Source organism: Mytilus californianus, unplaced genomic scaffold (assembly GCF_021869535.1).
Source record: "Mytilus californianus isolate M0D057914Y unplaced genomic scaffold, xbMytCali1.0.p SCAF_11, whole genome shotgun sequence".
Classification (NCBI taxonomy): Eukaryota; Metazoa; Mollusca; class Bivalvia; order Mytilida; family Mytilidae; genus Mytilus; species Mytilus californianus.
In genome coordinates this window covers 59,326,500-59,350,063 of record NW_026262593.1, presented here as the reverse complement: position 1 = coordinate 59,350,063, position 23,564 = coordinate 59,326,500, and the positions used below count along the sequence as shown (strand labels likewise).

At 33.1% G+C, this 23,564-nt stretch overlaps 1 protein-coding gene across 1 annotated transcript in view; it reads right to left on the bottom strand.

Annotated features, from left to right (window-relative positions):
* The window catches only part of LOC127720421 (uncharacterized), a 140,527-nt gene that overhangs the window by 22,771 nt on the left and 94,192 nt on the right, over positions 1-23,564 (bottom strand). The window contains exons 54-65 of the mRNA XM_052226999.1: positions 22,783-22,996; positions 21,091-21,233; positions 16,647-17,139; positions 16,163-16,377; positions 15,642-15,828; positions 13,015-13,188; positions 11,858-12,274; positions 10,168-10,318; positions 8,472-8,608; positions 4,378-4,466; positions 2,118-2,286; positions 903-1,014 (exon numbers count right to left, since the gene is read on the bottom strand). Of these exons, the coding sequence (XP_052082959.1) occupies positions 903-1,014; positions 2,118-2,286; positions 4,378-4,466; positions 8,472-8,608; positions 10,168-10,318; positions 11,858-12,274; positions 13,015-13,188; positions 15,642-15,828; positions 16,163-16,377; positions 16,647-17,139; positions 21,091-21,233; positions 22,783-22,996 (2,501 nt within the window). The remainder of the gene's footprint in view (positions 1-902; positions 1,015-2,117; positions 2,287-4,377; positions 4,467-8,471; positions 8,609-10,167; positions 10,319-11,857; positions 12,275-13,014; positions 13,189-15,641; positions 15,829-16,162; positions 16,378-16,646; positions 17,140-21,090; positions 21,234-22,782; positions 22,997-23,564) is intronic.

Genomic DNA, 23,564 nt, shown 5'->3' with positions numbered 1-23,564 from the left:
AAATTTACTTTTTGAATTCTTATAGCATTATTTGTATGCAGAATTTCCTTAAATCAAAATAACTATTATCACATTTTTGTCCATTGTTCATGCAATTATCGCAAGAATAAATGCACATAAAAATTTCAGAATTGACAATACTTATCTTCCTAAAATAAATAAACTGTTGACACAGAAAAAGTCTCGCCTGTATGTATTAAATTAAGAAAAAGACAATCTGAAGGACAGCAACATTGCTAATTAATTCAAAGTCGCTGGGCCATGAACTAGTGGGGAGGGCTTTGAAATGGTCAACAAACTGAGAAGTACACACAGTAATGTAACTTTATACAAATATCATTGTCTATAATTGTAAGTAGCTCTTATCAAACTTACTTAAGTAGAAAACTTAACATTGAAAATTGTTAGTTAATTCAAAGTCACTGGACCGTGACCTAGGGCAGGGCCTCAAAATAGTCATAAAACTAATATGAACTGATAGTAATGCAACTTCATACAAAATATCATTGATCTATCACAAGTAGTTCTTATCAAACTTAACCGCCTTGGTGGTCTCGTGGTAGCGTGTTCGCTTCGAGTGCAGGAGGTTGTGGTTTCGAACCCCGGCCGGGTCAAACCAGACTTGTCTGGGTAAGGTGACATGTCTTCATGCAGACTGTCACCTTATGAACTAGCTCATTAAAAATCTGGCTCAGCATGTCGGTCGTCTGCAAAGCAGGGTTTATATTCATATTACATTAACATGTTCTCGTCCTGAATATGCATATTAATTTGCCGCTGGACGTTAAGCATCCATCATCCAACACCAACTACGAAGATGTCGTCATTGCCGGAAAAGCAATACCTATGTCTTGCCTTCCGCGACGAAAGTGGCAGGCGAGACAATAAAATCGCTGACTTACAAGCCATTCTCATACAAAACTGGATCACCAAGTTTGTATGTCTGTGTTTTAAGGTAAAATCTCACTATATCATCTTCTGCATCTGCTGCCTCCAACTGATACTGTATTGTCCCTAAAACAAAGCAAAGTCTCAATAAACTGTGTACCTATTTGATGAGCTTGGCACATGGGATTATTATTAAGGAAAACTATATGCCATTTGACATAAATTCACCTAATGGCTGAAAGAAAATATGGGGCATAAAGTGAGATGCCAGAATGAAAGTTTAAAGTTATAATTTCTAAAACAAACTAAAATATCTCCATCGCAACCAATAGCTGTACAAAAGAAAACCTTGTTTTTCAAAGGAGCACAAAGAAGTAAGTTTGGTAATGGACACTTTCAGCCCAGATAATTATGTTCCATGTTTCAAGATAAAAAATGCTTTAAGTTGACGAAAAGACAAGTAACAAAGTTTAATAAAATTCTTTTTGTCACAGTTTTACTTTAAAGCATTGAATTTTACATCCCAAGTAGGCCGAAAATAGTCCATATCTCGACAAAATTTAGGCCTAGGAAACAAAGAGCAGTCATCAAAGAGCTACATATTCAAGTCAAATATCTAAAATATTATAACAAGCATTATATTAAAAGATTTTTTTCGTTGATGCATGCACTCTATGTTTACTGTCCTAAAATTCAATGGAAATTTACCTATTTTCATTGAATTTTTTCGTGGGAAATTAAAATGAGTGCTATTTGTAATGTCAAGAATAAAATACAAGTATTAAATTTTCAACAAAAAGACATATTCTTATGTTGTACTGTTACACCACTGTCCCAGGTAAAGGGAGGGTTGGCACCTTCAAACTAGTTTAACCCCGCCACATTCTGTATGTGCCTGTCCCAAGTCTGGAACCTGTAATCTTCTTTTTATATATTTTCTATTTATTGATTGTATTAGCTTTGATTCATTGTGATATTGTTCAATAAATCCTAATTTGAAATTGTAGCTTGAAATAGAAGCCATTTGAGGGCCTTATTTAACCTACTCCTTTACCTTTCAATAGAAAACCACTATTTATGTCCAAGTGTTTTTGCTAACAGCAATTTTTTAACCTGATTTCATCTGGTAGCATTTTCATCATGATATCTATGGGACAATTTAAAAAAAAAAAAAACAGAGAGATACATACAATAAAATCAGAAATATCTTCTTTTTTTTAATTCAATACCTTGATCTTCATTGATAGATATAAATCTATTACTGATCAGTGTTGGTGCAGAATTGTATACTTTCTTTGATACAATGAAAACTGCAAATTGTGTCTCTTCAGAGAAATACAAAATGGATTCCTCAGTTTGGTTCCTTTCTTCTGAGTCAACTCTCCATGTTTTGCAAACCTTGAAAATTTTTGTATTAGAAAGTAATAATCCCAACACATTTGACAAATTTTTTTTTACACACTAAAATTATAAACTATAATTAAAAATTTGAAATCAATATCTCTTCAGTATATTTAAAACTTTAGAGAACAAGAATTGGTGTCCATAGGACACCATGTCCCGCTCCCACTATCACATTTCCATCTTCAGCGAACTAACTAATTTGGCATATATTTTAAAATAATTTAGTAGATAGATAATTGTGGGGAGAGTGTCACCAAAATTATCCAACAAATAGTTTCTTTATATTAATGCATCTTGCACCTACTGTCGTAAAACTTAATTTAGTAATCAAAGTACGAAATTTGAACTCTTAACAAGTTGCAAGTGTCTCCAAAATTGTCTAAAAAATAATTTCTTACAAATGCATCCTGGGCTTACGATAAAAAAACTTTACTCAGAACTCAAGAGTACAAAATATATGGTTGAAACACCAAATCCATTACTTTGATTGGTTGAATTCTGAGTATATGAGTACAATAATCGTACTCAAAATAATTATGACAGCAAGGCCAGACCTCATAATACCAGATGTTACCTTAAATTAAGTTGTCGGGGATATTCAAAGTTATTTGATTGATGTTTTTCATGACAACTTTCTATACATTTGTATAAATATAAATGGCAATCACTTCTTTTTTTGTGATAGAAGAAAGAGTAAAAGGATGAAATGAGTGAACTTCAACAAGTAAGAAATATTTTTTAGCACATACTAAATAGATAAGTGCAGTTTTTCATTTTTGTCTCGCCTGTGACAAAAGCAGCAGTAAGTGAGACATAGGGATTACATGTACTATACAGCGGGTTTGTAAACTATTTGTATAGAGCTTAATATTTCAGAAGGTAGATATATAGGCGACCTGGATGCTTCCTACCTTGTATGCAGATACCTTATGTCATTGTCATTGACCTCATATTTATGTTTCAGTGACTGCTTGAAAAAAAATTAGTTTTTTTGTCATGTGAATTTCTCACTTATTATGAGTAATAGGATAACCATATTTGGTAAATAGTTCCATGCAACATCTACATGTACATCAGACAGGGTTCACCTGACCTTGACCTCATGTCATATAAAGTTCCTTTTCTGAGATACTAAAAGCGGTAGGTCACCTGTATGTGGAGTATGGAATGATTGTAAGGGGTCAGTCTAGCAGGTTTCCTCTGACCTTGACCTCATTTTCATGGTTCATTGGTCAATGTTAAGTTCTGCCGTTTTGTGTTTTTTCAGGTACAATAAGCAATAGGTCAACTATATTTAGTGTATGGAATAATTGTAAGGTGTAAATGTCTCTAGCAGGTATCATCTGACCTTGACCTCATTTTCACCGTTCATAGGTCAATGTTAAGTTTTTCTGTTTTCATCTCTTTTTCAAATACTAATGGCAATAGGTCAGCTATATTTGGTGTATGGAATAATTGTAAGGTGTACATGTCTGTCTGGCAGGAATCATATGACCTTGACCCCATTTTCATGGTTCATTGGTCTATGTTAAGTTTTTGTGTTTTAGTCTGTTTTCAACTACCATATGCAATAGGTCAACTTTAGTTGGTGTATGGAATAATTGTAAGGTGTACATGTCTGTCTGACAGGATTTATATGACCTTGACCTCATTGTCATGGATCTTTGAAAAGGTTAAGTTTATGTGATACTTGTAGTAAACATTTTATCTTGAAGACTTTCAACATAAAATCAATGGTCAGTAAAGAAGGCGAGACATTTCAGCGTGTGCACTCTTGTTGAATATTACTACAGCAAGGCCTGAACACCCAAAGTAATGGAAATAGTCTGAAGTCTACTCTACAGATAGATGTCCCTAACTTATTACTTGGCCTTTGATTCCTGAACTATTTAGTGTTCTTTCTATTATCTACATCTGTCTTTGTTTGAGTTGTCTTGGTCTTATGTTTGTTTCTACATTTCGATGATACTCAATATCCTTTTTTATGTTTCAATCTTGCTAATTTGGATCAACTTAATTCTCATTGACCTAAAGATCTGTTTTTTCAAATCTATTCTATATTTAATCAAATTATGTGAAATTTACCTGAACAGTCTTTGTTCCATCCCCATTATCAACTTCTAAAACTGATGCATCACCACAGGTCTTACCACTCAGTTCCCACTGCTGAATAACTAAAAATACAACTAGAACTGTCAGTGAATTCACAAAAGAACAATACTATTAGCATATTTAAAATATAAATCTATAAATCTATTAAAAAAATAACAAAAAACAACAACAAAGAAACAGAGCCGAAACAATTAAGGATGCAAAGTTCCCTTTAACAAGCAAGACAGGGAAAACATTTATTTTTGCACAAAAAAATGTATAAAGTTTAATCAATATCCACCAAGCTGTTTAGGAGGAGTTTCACTTATCAGAGACTATTGACAAATATTATTATCTCCCTTTTAACATGTTGGACTGGAATTATATTCTGTAAAGCACATCCTTAGGTAGTTTTCTTCAACTATGTGAGGGGCCTCGGTGGCCGAGTGGTCTAAGTAGTCGAACTACTATATCACTAGCCTGTCAACACTGAGGTTGTGATTTCGAATCCGCGCGTGGCAGGTTCACTCGACTCCAATCTTAATTGAATAGAATTGTCAGTTTGTCTACTGAAGGTTGGTGGTTCTCGTCGGCTTCCTGAACCAATAAAAACTGACCGCCACGAAGTACAAAGTGGTGAAAGTGGCATTAAACACCAATTAATCAATCAATTATGTGAAATTTCTTCATTAACTGTCTAGATGTTTAGGAGGAGTTGTGCTTATTAATTAATACCACATATTGCAATATTGACGCAAGTAAATTCAATTATCTCCCCTTTATCATTTGGGACTGAGATTAAAACAACTGCGCTCTTCGACCGTTTGAAGTTTCAACAAAATCTGTCTAGCTGCTTAGAAGGTGTTGTACTTGAAAGTTAATCCACATAATGCAATATTGAAGAAAGTAAATTATATTATCTCCCCTTAAACATGTAGGACAGTCATAATTATCCTTTATGAATATCCCCAGGTAGTGTTCTACATTTGTGTAAAGTTTCATCAATATCTATTCACCTGTTTAGACAGAGTTGCTCTTGTTAGCTATAACCACATAATGCAATATTGAAGTAGGTAAATTTGATAATCTCCCCTTTAAACATGTAGGACAGGGACAATATTCCTTTATGCATATCCCCAGGTAGTGTGTAAAAGTTACACCAATCTGTGCCCAGCAGTTAAGAAGGAGTTAGAAGAGACTATTACCACATAGACATAGACATATTTTATTATTTCCAATGATGGTGCCTTAAAAAAAGCAGTACAATCATACAAAACTAAATAAACAAGAAAAATGATTTTTACAATTGAATATTTAACATAATGGAGCAGGGGAAAAAAACCTAACTAACTAAAAATACAGTACAAAATAATTGTCTAGTTTCTGGGCATCTCTACCTGTGGAAGTGGAGACAATCCCCTACTCCAAAGTACAAAAATATGTAGCATTAGCGACTAATTCTAAAAAATAAATTAGTTATGCACATTAATTTGTAATATTTCCTCTTTTTTATCAAACAAAGTTGCAACATACAACTTAATTTCAATATCATATTTTTATCTTCATTACTGAATAACCAAATTTATTTATTAACAGAGGACAAATGAGAAAAGTTTTTACCACTGAACATATTTAATCAAAGAGCTGATTGCTCTGAGGTGGAAGAAGATGCATAAAAGGTAACTTGAATTACCATAAAAGCAGCCCACACCAACCCAGCCTGCTTTGTCTTATTATTGCTTTCGACCTATTTTTTTCTTCCAAAAATAATAATACTCAACCAAAACTCACTATACTTAACATAAAAATCTGCAAATACTGTTGATTCAAATTAAATTTTCTATAACTAAATTCCACACATTCATCTCAGCATGGTCAACTTGATGCAATGCAATTTCGCCAAGCAATTATAACAGTAATTGATTTGGTTTCACTTGAAAGTTTTCTGTCAAAGGCAGATAGTTAACTTAAAAAAAAAACTGGCCACCAAGATTTTAGTCAAGTTTGCTTAAATTAGGGTTTTAAATAAATAAACATATATTGAAAAATTTTAAATATATCCAATGCAGATATGTGTCAGGCCAAGGATTGACCGGTCATGTCAGGTGATGACCTTGCTATGTTATTGCAATAATTTAGAGTCAAGCGCACACGTTAATCTGCTGGTGTTTTACACATCAAATGATGCACCGTCAGTTGACAGAATCACGTGTGCACTTGACTCTTTTAGCATTTCAAACCCGTTCATTTAAAGTGCTTGACCCATATATCATATTTGTTTTTCATCTAATATTTTTACACAAAAGTATGAGGGTAGAAAAGGCATTTTTCGTCAGGAGTCACACAGCCCTTTTCTGAAATTTTTCATGAAAATAAAACTATTGACAGCAACGAATTACTAGTTCCGTACTCGAGCCTCGATAATGTGTCATTTTTGTGTGTACCTTAATGACGAATAACGGTAAAGAGCTGGACTATTCAGTTGTTAAATCCCGTTTTTTATCACTTCTAAAACTTTGAAACGTATTAAGGCAAAAAGGCAATCATTGGGGACATTCCGACAATGACCGACATGAAAACTACGTACTTTTGAAATAGAATCTGTCAACAGACATTAGTTTGTACATTGATATTTCTGTCAACAGATGGTGCATCGTTTGATGTGTAAATAACCAGCAGATTCACGTGTGCGCTTGACTCTTTATTATCGCAATAACATACTTAGATATTCTAACTTTCGTTTTAAAAAACACATGTTGTCTAAAACTGGAATATGACTTAATTGATTGCATTAAAGATCTGAACGCAGACGGAACAACTAAATCCGTGTATTTTTTCAAGCATCATTGATTTGAAGTCGTACTCTCCACGTATATACTTGACTTTAATTCAAGATGGATTGTATGAATATATGACAATTCTGTTTATCATTATTTTGAAACTTTCAGATGCACAATTATATTTCCCATTTGTGCACATGCGCAGATACGTAACCAACGTGGTTTAAATTAACTCCAATAATCCAGTTGTTTTATCCCGATAATTCCAATTATTAATCTACCAAAGACAATTATTACAACAATCAGTGAGAATTATTATCATGACCTATTAATGCTACAAAACAAGCCATCAACTTTTAATTAATTTTTTTTTCATGTGTGTTCATGAATTTCGAGAATTTATACCATATAAATATCTGAATAAGTTTATTAAACTTTAATACCCATAATATCATTATTTTTTAACAATTGCAATGACGTATAAAACGTCCTTGATAAAAGCAGTCAATATAATACTTCCACAATAAAAGTAAGGAGAAGTAACCCAGGGTGAACGTACTCTATGGGGACGAACTCAGGGCGAACGGACCAAGGGCGAACATGTAATCAGGGCGAACCGACCCGATACCAAATTAACGCATGCGTACTACAAACTCTACTTTAAAGACATCCGGTTACAAGTAAACAAATAACGTTCATGTAAGATGAGATGAAATCTAATAATTTACATAAATAAAAAGGTTGATATTAATACATTAAAACATGAGAAATTATAACACTAACGATAGTGATCGTTTTTCAAGCCTAACTAATAGATTAAATGATGCAGATGCTTAGATCATGTGTAAACATCGGTGTCAAGATATGGCACGGAAGTTGTTATGAAATTGTAAAGCACAGAAAGGGATACGGCATACTTCTTGGTGACGGTTCAATGATTTTACAGCCGGCAGTAAAGGCTTTCAGAAGACTTGAAGTCTTCTTCCACCAAAAAGTAATTTGCCACATATTGCAATATTGAAGGAAGTAAATTTGAAAATCTAACACATTTCATCACAGGAAAGACAAAAAAAGAAATGTAAAAACAACTTTTATTATTTTTCCCTGACCAGACCATTTAATTGAAAGCAGATGTTAGTTAAAAAGCTCATTCAATCACAGTAAGAGGTTTTAAGCTGTCAAAGGTATCTAAATATTAATATCTATCATAGACTAAAATTTAGAAGCGATCAAAGGGCACTATCATATTGATTATTCATCTTTGCTGATTTCAAGTAAAAATAACTACACATGATCAAAATTGCATACCTGAATTCCAGTGAGCCAGAACAGTTCTGTTGTCTTCATTTTCACCAATACTATCTGGATATGTAATATTCATAGGCCCTGACATTGACAGGTGACCAACTGGTATTACAGAAAATGTAGTCACATAAGAGTGTATTCTGCAAGCAAATAAATAAAGAAATTAAAAAAAAAAGAAAACAACTTAAATACAAGTTATATTTACTGATGTTCAAAACTAATTTTCATTAATATAATACTAGGTGAAACTGCATATCAGACTTGGGAGGGGGGGGTCTAATATTTGTAGTCTAATCAGTTGTATGAGCTATATTTAAACTAGAGGCTCTCAAGAGCCTGTGTCGCTCATCTGTATCTACTGTGTTTTTGGAAATCATGTAAAATAAGGTTAAAATCATAATAAATAGTATTAGATACCCTAATAATGATTGAGGCCAAGTTTGGTGTAATTTGGCCCAGTAGTTAAATTAAAAGCAGGTCATCTCATTGTAGTCTTACAATAGTTACTGAAGACCCCTTATCATTATTTAAATTAGTTTTCAAGTTGTGACCATTTGAAATTGTTTTTTTTACAATTTTCCCTTAGACTTCTATAGTAAACCCCTTTGATCTTTTTTCAGCCATGGCGGCCATGTTGGTTGGATGACAGGGTCATCAGATACATTTTTCAATCAAGATACCCTATTAAAAATTGTGGCTAAGTTTAATTCTATTTGGCCCAGTAGATTAAGTGGAGAAGATTTTTGTAAAAGATTACAAAAATTTACGAAAAATTGACTATAAAGGGCAATAACTCCTTAAGGGGTTAATTGACAATTTTGGTCATGCTGACTTATTTGTAGATCGCACTTTGCTGAACATTATTACTGTTTACAGTTTATCTCTATCTATAATAATTTTTAAGATAATAACTAAAAACTGCAAAATTTCCTTAAAATTACCAATTCAGAGGCAGCAACCCAACAACGGGTTGTCTGATTCGTCTGAAAATTTCAGGGCAGATAGATCTAAACCTGATAAATTTTTATTACCCACACTCAGATTTGCTCTAAATGCTTTAGTTTCAGAGATATAAGCCAAACTGCATTTTACCCCCCATGTTCCATTTTTTGCCATGGCGGCCATCTTGGTTGATGGGCGGGGTCATCGGATGATACATTTTTTAAAAAAGATAACCTAATGATGATTTAGGCCAAGTTTGGTTTAATTTAGCCCAGTAGTTTCAGAGGAGAAGATTTTTGTAAAAGTTAATGATGACGAAGACGATGTACGACAAGTGATGAGAAAAGCTCACTTGGCCCTCTGGGCCAGGTGAGCTAAAAAGGGTACAGTATCTCATTCATATATATTGCGTCATAAAAAATTGATATGAAATAATTCAAAATGAAATAAAAGAAGAATGTGTCCATGGGATACAGATGTCCTCGCTTGAAAATATGCAAAGACAGTGACACCACCCAAATTCAAACTTGATTTGTGTTTGGTATTAATAAGCAATGTGTTTATGTTTTAGAACATTTGGTTGTGGCAAAGTAAAGTTAAAGAATGGAACTAAATTTCCAGATGAATGTACGTAAATAGAGACAGACACACGGACATACAGACAGACAAGAGTAAATCTTAATGCCATTTTCTCCTAGTGACAGGGCATAAATAACCATTATTATAACATTAAATTTTGGATTGAAGATATCATTACCTTCTGTACAATAATCTGTCAACCATGTCAAATGAAGTTGCTGGATTAACAATATAAGGTTGGAAATCTGTTGAAGAATCAGATCTGTATTCTGCGTTTAGATCCTCCTCTGATATTGGCTGTAGTACAACTGTTTGGCCAGGTTCCAGTCCTGTTATAAAAAGAAACTAGTGTATGAAAAGAGCTTACCAATACCTCTGAAATAGATGCCACCCCCCTTTTGGTGCTATCAGTAAAAAGGTATTAAAATTTTGGTAATTTGTGTCTGTTTTCAGTAATAATATTTACTTTGTAAAATTTATAATATTCATAAAAACAACTAGGCACACAGTGATATGATTGATTGATTATTGGTTGCTTAACAGTGGCAAATATTTCATGCTTGTTCAAGACGAGAACAAATTAACAATGAATACAAAAGGTAGGTCCTTTAATTGAGGCTGTCAAGGACGAGAGTCTGGAAATTTAGACTGCTACTGTAAAATGAGGGTATATTGGATATGAGACAAAAATTTAGCACTGCAACAGGCCACCTACAGACCCCTCACAGAGTTGTTACAATGGTTCTTAACATGCAGAGAGCGTGGCACTCTTACTTATTTAACATCCCCATTCTGACCTGACGTGGCTGCGTACTTGTACATCCAGCACAGCCAAACTAACGCCCCACTTTGGCAAGGGTTTAACTGCCTATTGGAGGAAGATCTGTAGTCACCATATTTCTATTCCCCAGTCACCTTTTGGGATGGCACTCAGTGACAAATAAATGATTTCCTTTATTTATCTGAACAACAAATCAGAGTCAATGAGCAAGTGAAGAACACCGACCATCGCGTTAAAAGGAAGTCTTTTTCACAATCTATGGAAAAGGCATAATGTTCCAGTTTCAGAATTTCTTTCCTTGCTTCAGAAATTGAATTGTTTCACTACCTAGACATTGTAAAATTGAAAACAAAAGACTTGTTTCATTCATTAATTAATTGGAATTGAACAAGAAATGGAGAGATTGTTTTTTACCGGTAGATGTCACGAGAAACCCAAAGAAAAATAACAGTATGAATCATTCAAGCGTTTAATTTTACACAATTCTTATAAAAAATGAACCGCCACAATGATAAAAATGATATATATAACTGAAAACTGTTCTGAACAGGTAATGAATGTGAATCCGTAACAAATAGACTATTAATCGTAATACCATAATTTTGGTCCAAAATTTGTAACAATTACGGGAAAATTGTAATGGTTGGCATCTATGCTCTGACCTGAAACATCTAAAATTAAGACTCAGCAATAACTCTGTCTTAGGCAATCTGAGTTACTCAAGAAAACAATGTGCTGTTTGAAAAATTGCTCAACCGTTTGGCTTGATATTAAATGCCTCCTAACAATGAAGCAGAAGGGCCACAGCAAATATAAAGAAGTGTTCTACTTTTGAATGATTTGGTTTTATTTCATTCAAATCTGACACATATCATTTTCATCTGATAACGCCATTGAATTTTCTCCACTAAGGCTAAAAATACACAAGTTTGACCTTAAATCCATTTAAAAATTTTTTTCTGGCAAACACATTTTAACCTCAGTGCACAGAGATATATAAAGACTATATTTGCACATGATATAAGCCAGAAATTAAGAAATAAGATTAAAAATCCTGGATGTATGCTTTTTATTTATCTAAATTTACCTTCAGGTGTTGTAACAACAATCACATCTGTCTCCCTCTTTTTCCGTGTTGAATTAGTAGCAACTGACTGTATAATTTCAATGGATTCTCCCTTTTCTGATGTTTTCAATACAGTTTTTGTATTTGTTATCAGTACACTTCCTATTGACTTATTGGTACAAAGTACAGCTTCATTACAAACCCTCATCGTCATAAATAATGTCCGTCCAGGTTCCATATGGAATACACTTGTCTTGTTCTCTGTAGATTCATAGGAGATATTCCAAACTTTGGTCTTAAGCTCTGACAAAGGTCTCAGCTTGATATCATCTATATACAAATATCCATCTTTGATAGAAGCTGATCCTGATGTGTTGTAACCAACCCAGGTACAAGGGAAAATGTTATCTAAATATTTGTCTGTTCCAATGCACATATCTAAAAATAAAATAAATATATTGTAATTATCCTACTTTATTATTGCTGTTAAGGGGCAGGAGGATTTTTTGCAGATGGACTTTGACAGAATTTCATTTTCACCTGTTGCTAGGTTGGGCTGTTGTCTGCTCTTTGGTCAGGTTGTTGACTTTTTGACACATTCCCCGTTTCCATTCTCAATTTTATTATTTATTTCAAGCACCCTCAGCTAAGCAAAAAATTATTTTCATTTTTGTACAAAATTATTTCCTGCATTTTGTAGGCTGAATGTTCCTTTTGATTGATTGACTGTTGGTGTTTAGCACTTTCAGCACTATTGGCTATATCGTGGGGTCAGTTTTTATTGGTGGAGGAAGCTGGAGAGCCTAGAGAGAACAATGACCTTTGGCAGGAAAACTGACAATCCTAGTCAATAAAGACTGGAGTTGAATGCACCTACCATGTGTGGGGTTCGAACTTACAACCTCAGTGTGAAAGGCTAGTAATGCAGTTGTTGAACTACTTTCGACCACTTGGCCACCTAGGCCCCTTATTCATGTAGAATATTTTATACCCTAATCTACCATTGAGGTATTGTTTGTTTTGTCCAAATGGGTTATCATACATGCATGGCTCTAAACATGAATGATCTATCAGACATACTGATTTGTTTAAAACTATTATAATCCAGAAAGAAAACGGAAATGATTTGAAACAAGATTATTTTTTTTTTAAATCAACAACAATATTGATGAACATACCATATCTCTTTACAGATTTATCTTCACTAACAGTAAAGGTGAACCCTATAGTTGTAGGATCTGTACTTTCCATGGCATCTGTAGGGACTACTCCTTCTTCAAATGGTTGGATGTCTCCTTTTATTGTATTATTCAAATTATCAACCTCTGGTGGCTCCAATAGTACCATAACACCTAAATAAACATAAAATATACTGTAGATTCATTAGTTTTCCTGGGTACCAATTTTCATGGATTAAGGAAAACTTTGTGGATATTTGATTTATAAACTAGGTTTTTGCCAAAGATTGCATATAACCATGATAACCTTTTATCAGCTATTTCTACATTTTCCTTTGATCCTACTGCCTATTATTTGTTTAGATCATGGAAAGGACTTAATACTCGAAATATTACACAATGAAGTCACGTATCAGTGCAGTACGTCCCGTTTTTATGTTCATCTGCTTCAATTTATCAATGAAATGCAAGTGACTTCATTCATACAACCATCAACTATCACAACGTTTTGTACGCGTATAAGTAGTTTTACTAGTTAATTCATTTTAGTTCATATTCTCAACCAAAAACACATATTTTTAAAACAAACTGCCTATAAAAAGAATAATGGCATTTTATTTTTTGATATTGACTTCATCAGCTCGAATATCAGCTTGCCCTTGCAGGCTCACTTGATATTCTTGCTGATAAAGTTTATTTCAAAAACAAAAATGCCATTATTCTATATATATTAAATTGGAATTTGTTGAACATTTATATTTGTTGTTCTACTGTACCCATGAAAACTGGTATCGAAAGAATAATATTGACTCCACAGTATTTAAATTTGAAGTAGCTTGATTGGTATCTCTTTGTAAAGTTTTAAGTCTCTATCCATATAGTAGGGATACACTGACTTGATCTACAGATATAGTAGGGATACACTGACTTGATCTACAGATATAGTAGGGATACACTGACTTGATCTACAGATATAGTAGGGATACACTGACTTGATCTACAGATATAGTAGGGATACACTGACTTGATCTACAGATATAGTAGGGATACACTGACTTGATCTACAGATATAGTACGGATACACTGACTTGATCTACACATATAGTAGGGATACACTGACTTGATCTACACATATAGTAGGGATACACTGACTTGATCTACACATATAGTAGGGATACACTGACTTGATCTATCCATATAGTAGGGATACACTGACTTGATCTATCCATATAGTAGGGATACACTGACTTGATCTACACATATAGTAGGGATACACTGACTTGATCTACACATATAGTAGGGATACACTGACTTGATCTACACATATAGTAGGGATACACTGACTTGATCTATAGATATAGTAGGGATACACTGACTTGATCTATGCATATAGTAGGGATACACTGACTTGATCTACACATATAGTAGGGATACACTGACTTGATCTACAGATATAGTAGGGATACACTGACTTGATCTATCCATATAGTAGGGATACACTGACTTGATCTACACATATAGTAGGGATACACTGACTTGATCTACACATATAGTAGGGATACACTGACTTGATCTACAGATATAGTAGGGATACACTGACTTGATCTATCCATATAGTAGGGATACACTGACTTGATCTACAGATATAGTAGGGATACACTGACTTGATCTACACATATAGTAGGGATACACTGACTTGATCTACAGATATAGTAAGGATACACTGACTTGATCTATCCATATAGTAGGGATACACTGACTTGATCTACAGATATAGTAGGGATACACTGACTTGATCTACACATATAGTAGGGATACACTGACTTGATCTACAGATATAGTAGGGATACACTGACTTGATCTATCCATATAGTAGGGATACACTGACTTGATCTACAGATATAGTAGGGATACACTGACTTGATCTACACATATAGTAGGGATACACTGACTTGATCTACAGATATAGTAGGGATACACTGACTTGATCTATCCATATAGTAGGGATACACTGACTTGATCTACAGATATAGTAGGGATACACTGACTTGATCTATGCATATAGTAGGGATACACTGACTTGATCTATACATATAGTAGGGATACACTGACTTGATCTACAGATATAGTAGGGATACACTGACTTGATCTATCCATATAGTAGGGATACACTGACTTGATCTACAGATATAGTAGGGATACACTGACTTGATCTACACATATAGTAGGGATACACTGACTGATCTATCCATATAGTAGGGATACACTGACTTGATCTACAGATATAGTAGGGATACACTGACTTGATCTACACATATAGTAGGGATACACTGACTTGATCTACAGATATAGTAGGGATACACTGACTTGATCTATCCATATAGTAGGGATACACTGACTTGATCTACAGATAGATATTAGCCAACAACCTCTCAGTTAAAAAAGTCTCTCCCCAAAAATGACGATTAACCCACTGTTTAAAGCATTTTTTTTTGGTTCGTCAAATATTAACCTAAAATTCACACATTAAGTTTGAGAATAACAATTTTCAACTTTCCTTCATTTTTAAATTTAGTACTCAAATATTAGTACAGGAGTGTTCAAGTATCAATTTTTGTAATGCATACCTGTTATATCATTCCAGTGAGTAGCTCTTCCTCCGCCATTAATACAAATGATAGATACATAGTATGTATGGTTATGCTTAAGGACGCCCTCTAGTGATGAGTTAAGGGCTGTCATGTTATGGCCAATGGACTGAAAACTTTGAACTTCTTCTCCACCTGGTGTTTCACCAATAGCCCACAAATTTTCCTAAAAGATCAACATTTTTTATAAATAGATGTTTAACTGTATTTGTGTTTATTTTTGGGGATATATTTCTAAGAAGGTTAAATTTTTAACCAACAGACACAGGTTTTCAGATATTTTTCAAATAATTTTTTTAATTAAATTAATATCTGCTATCAAATTATGAAAAAGGATATACATGAGACATCCAAAAAGCAAAAGGTTGCAAAATCTGTGTGTTCTATGCGAAGCACCAAAATCCTTTTGATCAATGAAAAGAAGATGGAGTTGCACAATATCTTAAGGTTTTGTTCTTTAAGAAAGCATAATACCATTATCTGACTTTCTGTCTCATTACCTTTATCTGACTTTCTTCATCAGTGCATCTCCAAAAAGCTTTAATAGTGTTGTTGGATGCTTGGTAACTAATCGGCTGAAACTCTCCTTGTGTCGCATCAATATATATTGGACTGGTCAACATTACATCAGGGTCAAATACAGGTCTTGTAAGATCAATATAAAATCCTGGTGAAGATGACAAAACATTGTCCCCAGCCCCTGTTACAGCTTTTCCTAAAATTTATAAAACAAAATAAGAAAAATGTGATCAGAAGCTAAGAAATAAATGATGATGAAGATAGATGGTTGTTTTGTCCATATATGGAATTTAGGACAATTTTTTTTATTAATTTGATAGGAATATGAACCATGCTTTTTACTAGAGTCATATTTTGACCGAGCTAGTTCACAAGGTTAAGTCTAAAGGAAGACATGTGTTTTACATATAAAAGAAATGTATGTGTGCAGAAAAAAAGGCAATTAATACACAACATAAAACTAACCTGTAAGATAATATATAACTGTTTTGTTATAGTAGTGTCCAGTTTCATTCACATCAACAACCTGAGGTGTTAAATCTAAGTCTGTCAAAGTAAATCTGAAATCCACATGTTGATCAATGTTACAGTTCCGATCACAATTATATTTAGAACATTCTCCAAAGCAAGGTATGCAGGGTACTATCACTTCTCTAAATGGTTCAATATCTGTTAAAAGTTTGTCGCTTCCAATGCCAACTTCATATTTTATTATTGGATTAGTCCCGCCCCTGAATGGATCACCATAGCGACAAAGTGCACCAGCTGATGGTGGCAATATTAGATTTTTGAAATATGCTTTGGTGGAAAATATGTTGAATTTATCTGTAATATCTGGTACAAAATTATCACGGTTGAAGACATGAAGAACTAATTGTGCTGATTCACTTAGATTAGGTATTCCACATAGTTCAGTTAATTCCTCATCATTGACAAATACAATAAGACACATAGAAATCTGAAATAGAATTAAAAAAAAAAAAAGAAATTGAAAAACTCTTAAAATACAATGAGTTGCCATTAATGTCATTTAAAGTATACTCCAAAATGTCAATAGTAGACTATGATGAAAAATTCTATAGTCCATAGGAATAATAGAAAAAAAAGTTTTGAAAAAACTGCTGGTAAATCTGACAATTGCTAACACAGTTCATAAATGTCTTGACCAAATATAAAATCATTTCTTAAAGGGGCATTAGCTGTCAAATTCATATTCACTGATTGACTCAAATTCTTATATTTGATTTATAACATACTAAAACGTATATCCTTAACAATGCAAGGACTCTATAATCTATATTGGCATTTTGTACAGAGCTTCCAAAATGGTCGTATTGTGCGGACTTATAAATTATATAAATGACTTGTTGTGCCAAGGCTGAAACAGACATTTTAACATAGTTTAGAAAAAAAATTTGAAGTTTATCGATCTTTTGACCCGACCTTTTGCCTTAAACAGCCACACATTTGCGGTTATATAAGTGACATGATGAATAAGTACTATCAAAACAAACCCTACTTTAATACCCTCTAAGTACAATCAAGGTTAATTAGTTCTCTGACAGCTGAAATTTACCTGTTCAGGCAACAGGTAAACTATTTTGTACCGGACATTGATCGGTCTATTAAAAGTTATTTACTTAAATTTCAGCCGTTTGCAACTAATTAATTTATTAATCAACAAAATTGAGATTATCAGAGAATGTTTATAAATCTGATTTGATGAAAATTTAAAAAGGTAGTAAATAAAGGTTTTAACGGAAAAATGGTCAGAATCACGTTGTTTGAACTAGCTAGTACACTCGTGCGCATGTGCGCAGATGTTAAATTTAGTTATGCATCTGAATTATCAAAAATGCTAAAAATATCATTGATACCTTTATCTAATGTTCATTTCAAGTATTTTCCTTAAGAAATAATGCAGAAAGTAGATATAAGAAGATGTGGTATGAGTGCCAATGAGACAACTCTCCATCCAAGTCAAAATTTATAAAAGTAAACCATAATAGATCACAGTAAGGTCTTCAACACGGAGCCTTGACTCACACCGAACAGTAAGCTATAAAGGGCCCCAAAAAAATAACTAGTGTAAAACCATTCAAACGGGAAAACCAACGGTCTAATCTATATAAAAAACGAGAAACGAGAAACACTTATGAACCACATCAACAAACGACAACTACTGAACATCAGATTCCTGACTTAGGACAGGTGCAAACAAATGCAGCGGGTTTAAACGTTTTAATGGTACCAAACCTTCACCCTTTTTCTGAAACAATAGTGTAACATCACAACATAGAAAGACACACTAAAGCTACTAAACTCACTCGTGCTTTGTTAATGTACACATATTCTACGTATCTTTTTAAAAACGAAAGTGAAGTTATTGGCAGCGTAATTTTGCACAAATTAAGAGTCTAAAGCAGATATTAGCACGCTGATGTTGCACACTTCTAATGGTGCACTGTCAATTTAACAGTTAACGCCAGGACATCGAATTTAAATAAAACATCAAGTTAAATACTGTTTTTGTGTAAATCATAATATATATGATGCCCAACTGATTACCATGGTTGCCTTTTGTTACTAAGTCTTAAGGTATTAAAATCGGGATAAGTCAAAAAAAAAAAAATGTCCGGCTGGCTCAAATATTTTTTGGAAGCCCTGATTTTGTGTGTATTTTAGTCTAGACGCCATCTTATTAGCCATCTAGATGACCTCCAAAGACTACCGACGGTTACATATAAAACCTGATATGAACATAAACATAAATATAAATAGATAGCGACCTCGTGCAATTGGACTTTTCTAGGTTTGTTTGACTTCATGTTTTGGGTTAAAAAAAATAAGTTAATGATCATTTTTACCTGCATAAGAATGATTTTGTGGATCAGATCAGTCATCAAAATGGTTCACCTTTGTTTCACTTTCAGTGTTGACATTCATTTCCTTTTAATGGCTGAACACGACTGATACCCCATACAGAAATTGCTAACAAAAGCACATGAGTTTCACATGTGAAGCACATGAGATGCAAGTAAGAATTGTATGCAAATCAGATTGCTCACATGTGCAGTTTGGTTGTTCATATGTGCCCAAAAAAATCAAAATCTAACATAATGCTCATATGTGCAATTCAAACCTCAGGTGAGCTTTTATCATCAATGTTAGTTTTATGTTAGTTCAAAGTTTTGTACTTTGAAAATTTTGTCCATTCTTCTAACCATTTAAAACTAACGTAGATCATTATCATATGAGCTTTTTGAAAATGACATGCCCAGTCAAGTACTTCCTGTAAATTCAAATTCAAAGCATCAATTTGGAGGGAGATGGAGATGAAAATTTTAAGCCATATTTTGTCAAAATTTGTGATATTTGAACTTAATAGCATTGTTGGAATCTGATAAAACCAGTGTGGCTGTGGTTAATTATTTGTAAGTTATCATTTCTATTTCATCATGTTCAATTTTGTTTCAGATTCTGAAATATATTACAATTTTAAGTCCTTTATGGAAGTATGCATGTTGCTTCAAATAAGTACTACATGTATATATATAATAGATAATTCCTGTTTTAAACTTTCTGAAATACAATACTTAAAGACATTCATTATGTACTAAACTTGCAAGTCCCTGCACTAGTTTTATAATGTAATGTAATGTTTTAATCATTATTGTTTAAATAACAAAAAAGACAAAATAATATGAAAATCATAACTGACAGTAATAAAGAATAAGTGTTCATGATGTGTCATTTATTTTATTTTCAATTACTTAAGATTTTCATTTAAATTTGAAAAATTATCCTATTTTGAAGCAACCAATTTTTTTTTTCTTTAGATACAATTTAATCATCATCATCTGGAAATGATTAGATAACAAAATCAAATGGGTCAACTTATATTCATGTGTGCAACATGTGAGCAGCTGCTCATATGAGCAATCTGATAAAATGCACATGTGAAACAAAAGCTCATATGAGCATTTGCAAGTGAGGTTTTTAACATGCAAATTAGGTTAGTTTCATATGTGCAGATTTTTTGCTCACATAATGCTCAGCTAATTTGCATGTTAAAAACCTCATGTGCAATCATTTTAGTTTCTAACGTGAGCATCTTATGTGCAACATGTTAGCACCGTTTGGTAAGGGACATGCATAACCAATTTCTAGCTAATGGGTTAAATAGAAGGTCACATGAATAGGGATTCAATGAGGTTGAATTATTCACTTGCAACTGAATAATTCATACGCTATGTTTCTTTGCTTATTTTGACAAAATTGAACTAAGCTTACTGCTAGACTGGTAAAATTTTCATCGAAATTTGATGCATTATGAAATACTAAATTGTAACATTGAACAAATCATGAATATTGTTGAAAAAATCAAGACATTTCTTCATATATATATATCCCAAAAAGGCTAAGCTGATACATTTTCCATTTTACATTTATTGATGATTGATTGTTGTTGTTTAATGCCACTTTCAGCACTATTGCCTAAAATTGGGGCGGTCAGTGTTTAATGGTGGAGGAAGCAAGAGCAACGGGAGTGAACCACCAACCTTCAGCATGAAAATTGACAATCCTTGTCAATTAAGATTGGAGTTGAACTTCTCATTGCAGGGTTTCAACTCACAACCTCAGTGTTGACACTTGGCAACCAAGGCCTCTTCCTTGTTGCACTTTCACTGATTATTAATCACTGTGATTAAACTTCAGAGTTTAATAATATTCACAGTTCACAGTTGTACTGTTGTAGAAATGGAATCCTTATGTTAGAGGTCACTTTTATGTTCCTCATGAGTGACTGTTTATTACCAGTTTGACAGTATGTATGTATTGTATATACATGTACTGTATTCCCTAGGTATGCTAAAATCCAACAAATATGATTTAAATACATGCTTACATCTACTGCATCATCCATCTCAGGTTGAAATATGATTTTGAAGTTGAGAAATTCTTCAGTGACATTGTAATCCACTGCTGTCTTCATTATGGGATGTATATCATTGAAAGATCGACACCAAGTAACTATCTTTGGATTATGATCTGCAAGAAAAAAATTGTTATTATTTAACTAAAACTTAAATTTGTTTTATTGATAAAGAAATAATAAATAAGAGCAATTTAATTTTATGAGTTTCTCTGTTGATATTTTTTTTAAAACTTTTCCATTTTTAAGTAATGAAAGCTTCAATTCTTTAAGCAAATAAGTATATTTAAGGGAATATGGCACGCTTGCCAATCCGACACTATCCAACAAAGACCTAAAGACAAAGATGTAAACAGCTACAGTTCATTGTACGATAAATTTATTATTTCTTTACCCTGAAGTTTGGAAGCAATTGTCACTAAACAGGATTTGAACAGTATTCTTTAGAATTATCTAAAAAGGTTTCATGGATAAAATCTGTATTTTAAGTAACAGTGGTAATAAATTTCATTTACTATTTCCTGAAGAATTGATCCTTTACAGGACTTTCGGGATATTTTTTCATATCTTTAACCATATGTTCCATTTATATAACATTGATCATGTTAATCTTATATTAGAGTTATTGGAAATAACTATTAAAAATTGACCCCTCATGATGATGCAGCAAAATTTTCTCAATTTTTCGCCTATATATTAGAAGTATGTATAATAAAGAAGACTACTTTGAAAGTATTAGTAATGAAGCCGATGTGATTTGTTTAACAGAAACTCATATAAAATATGAAGATATTATCATTGAGGATTATAATAGAGATCCTTATAGAAAAGATCGCAATAGCTCAGGGGGAGGAATTTATATCAGTAAATTTATTCAAGCCAAAACAAGTCAGGAATCTGATGTTCAGTAGTTGTTGTTTGTTGATGTGGTTCATAAGTGTTTCTCGTTTCTCGTTTTTTATATAGATTAGACCGTTGGTTTTTCCGTTTGAATGGTTTTACACAAGTAATTTTTGGGGCCCTTTATAGCTTGCTTTTCGGTGTGAGCCAAGGCTCCATGTTGAAGACCGTACTTTGACCTATAATGGTTTACTTTTATAAATTTTGACTTGGATGGAGAGTTGTCTCATTGGCACTCATACCACATCTTCTTATATCTACTGATTTTGATTTTGATAATGAAGCATTATGGCTTGAAATCAACTTCCCTTTACATAAATTGCTCCTTTGTGTTGTAAATCAACAACCTTCTAATAATAATACTTTTTTGGGATAAATTTCATGAATCCATAGAAAATCCATTGAGCCATTCTCCAATGTTGTAATAACTGGTGATGTAAATGTAGATATTCACATAAAATATTTGACATTATGAGACTAAATGGACTAAAACATGTAATAAACAAACTAACCAGATTTTGTGCCACACGCCAGTCCTTGCTAGATCCTATTTTAGTATCAGATTCATGTGATGTCTATGATTCCCATGTAATACAAATAGTTCGTACTTATAGTGATCATGACGGAACTATTGTATTCTTGAATAACCTCAACATGTCAAAAAACAATACTACATATAAAAGAATGAGAAATTGCATCAGAATCACAATGTTCAGACTTCAATGGTATCGGAGTGAATATTGAGCAGAAATGAAATAATCATACCAGAGAACACTTGAATTCCACAGGCTCTTTGTGCTATTGGTATACTGGTATCTACAGGTTCTGAAACATTACTGTTATCAGGATTATTGACGATATCGTATGGATGTGTTGTTGTCTGGACTGTTGTTCCTTTTGTAGTACTAGGTACTGTAGGTATTGTACTGTTTCCATACTTATCTGACAGATATCTCGAGCAGTTACAAAATTCACAGTCCTGTAAAATGAGAAATAGAACAGAGAATGGAAACGGGGAATGTCTGTTATATATATACAGCATGTGTTACCATTAAAGTTACAAACAATTAAACAGTTAATCTCAGAAAATATAAAACAGTGTTTGAAATTGAGGTCACCCCATAGGCTTGGGGCCTGCAGTTTCCAGAAAAGCTTGTTGAATTGTAAAAATGAATAAAAGGAAATAGCAACTAATTTTCAATTGGTATTTTGCTTTTCCACCAATTGACATTTCATTTGCCCAAAAAAAAACCTTTCCTTTGCGTCACAAATCATATTTCATTTACACCAAAATAAATATAATACTAATAGATATATGTATTGAAAAGAAGCTTTTAATAATAATGTTACAACATAGTTTTGATAGCATAATAAATCCCATCCATCATAAAACCACAATGAAAACATTAAACACTGATTTATACATAATTCTCCAGATTAGAAAATACCCCACTTAAACAGAACTCTGTTAGAGTTTGTATGTTTGGTACTATGATGGACTTAGTCTTGTATGAAGATTTGTCTCATTGGCACTCATACCAAATCTT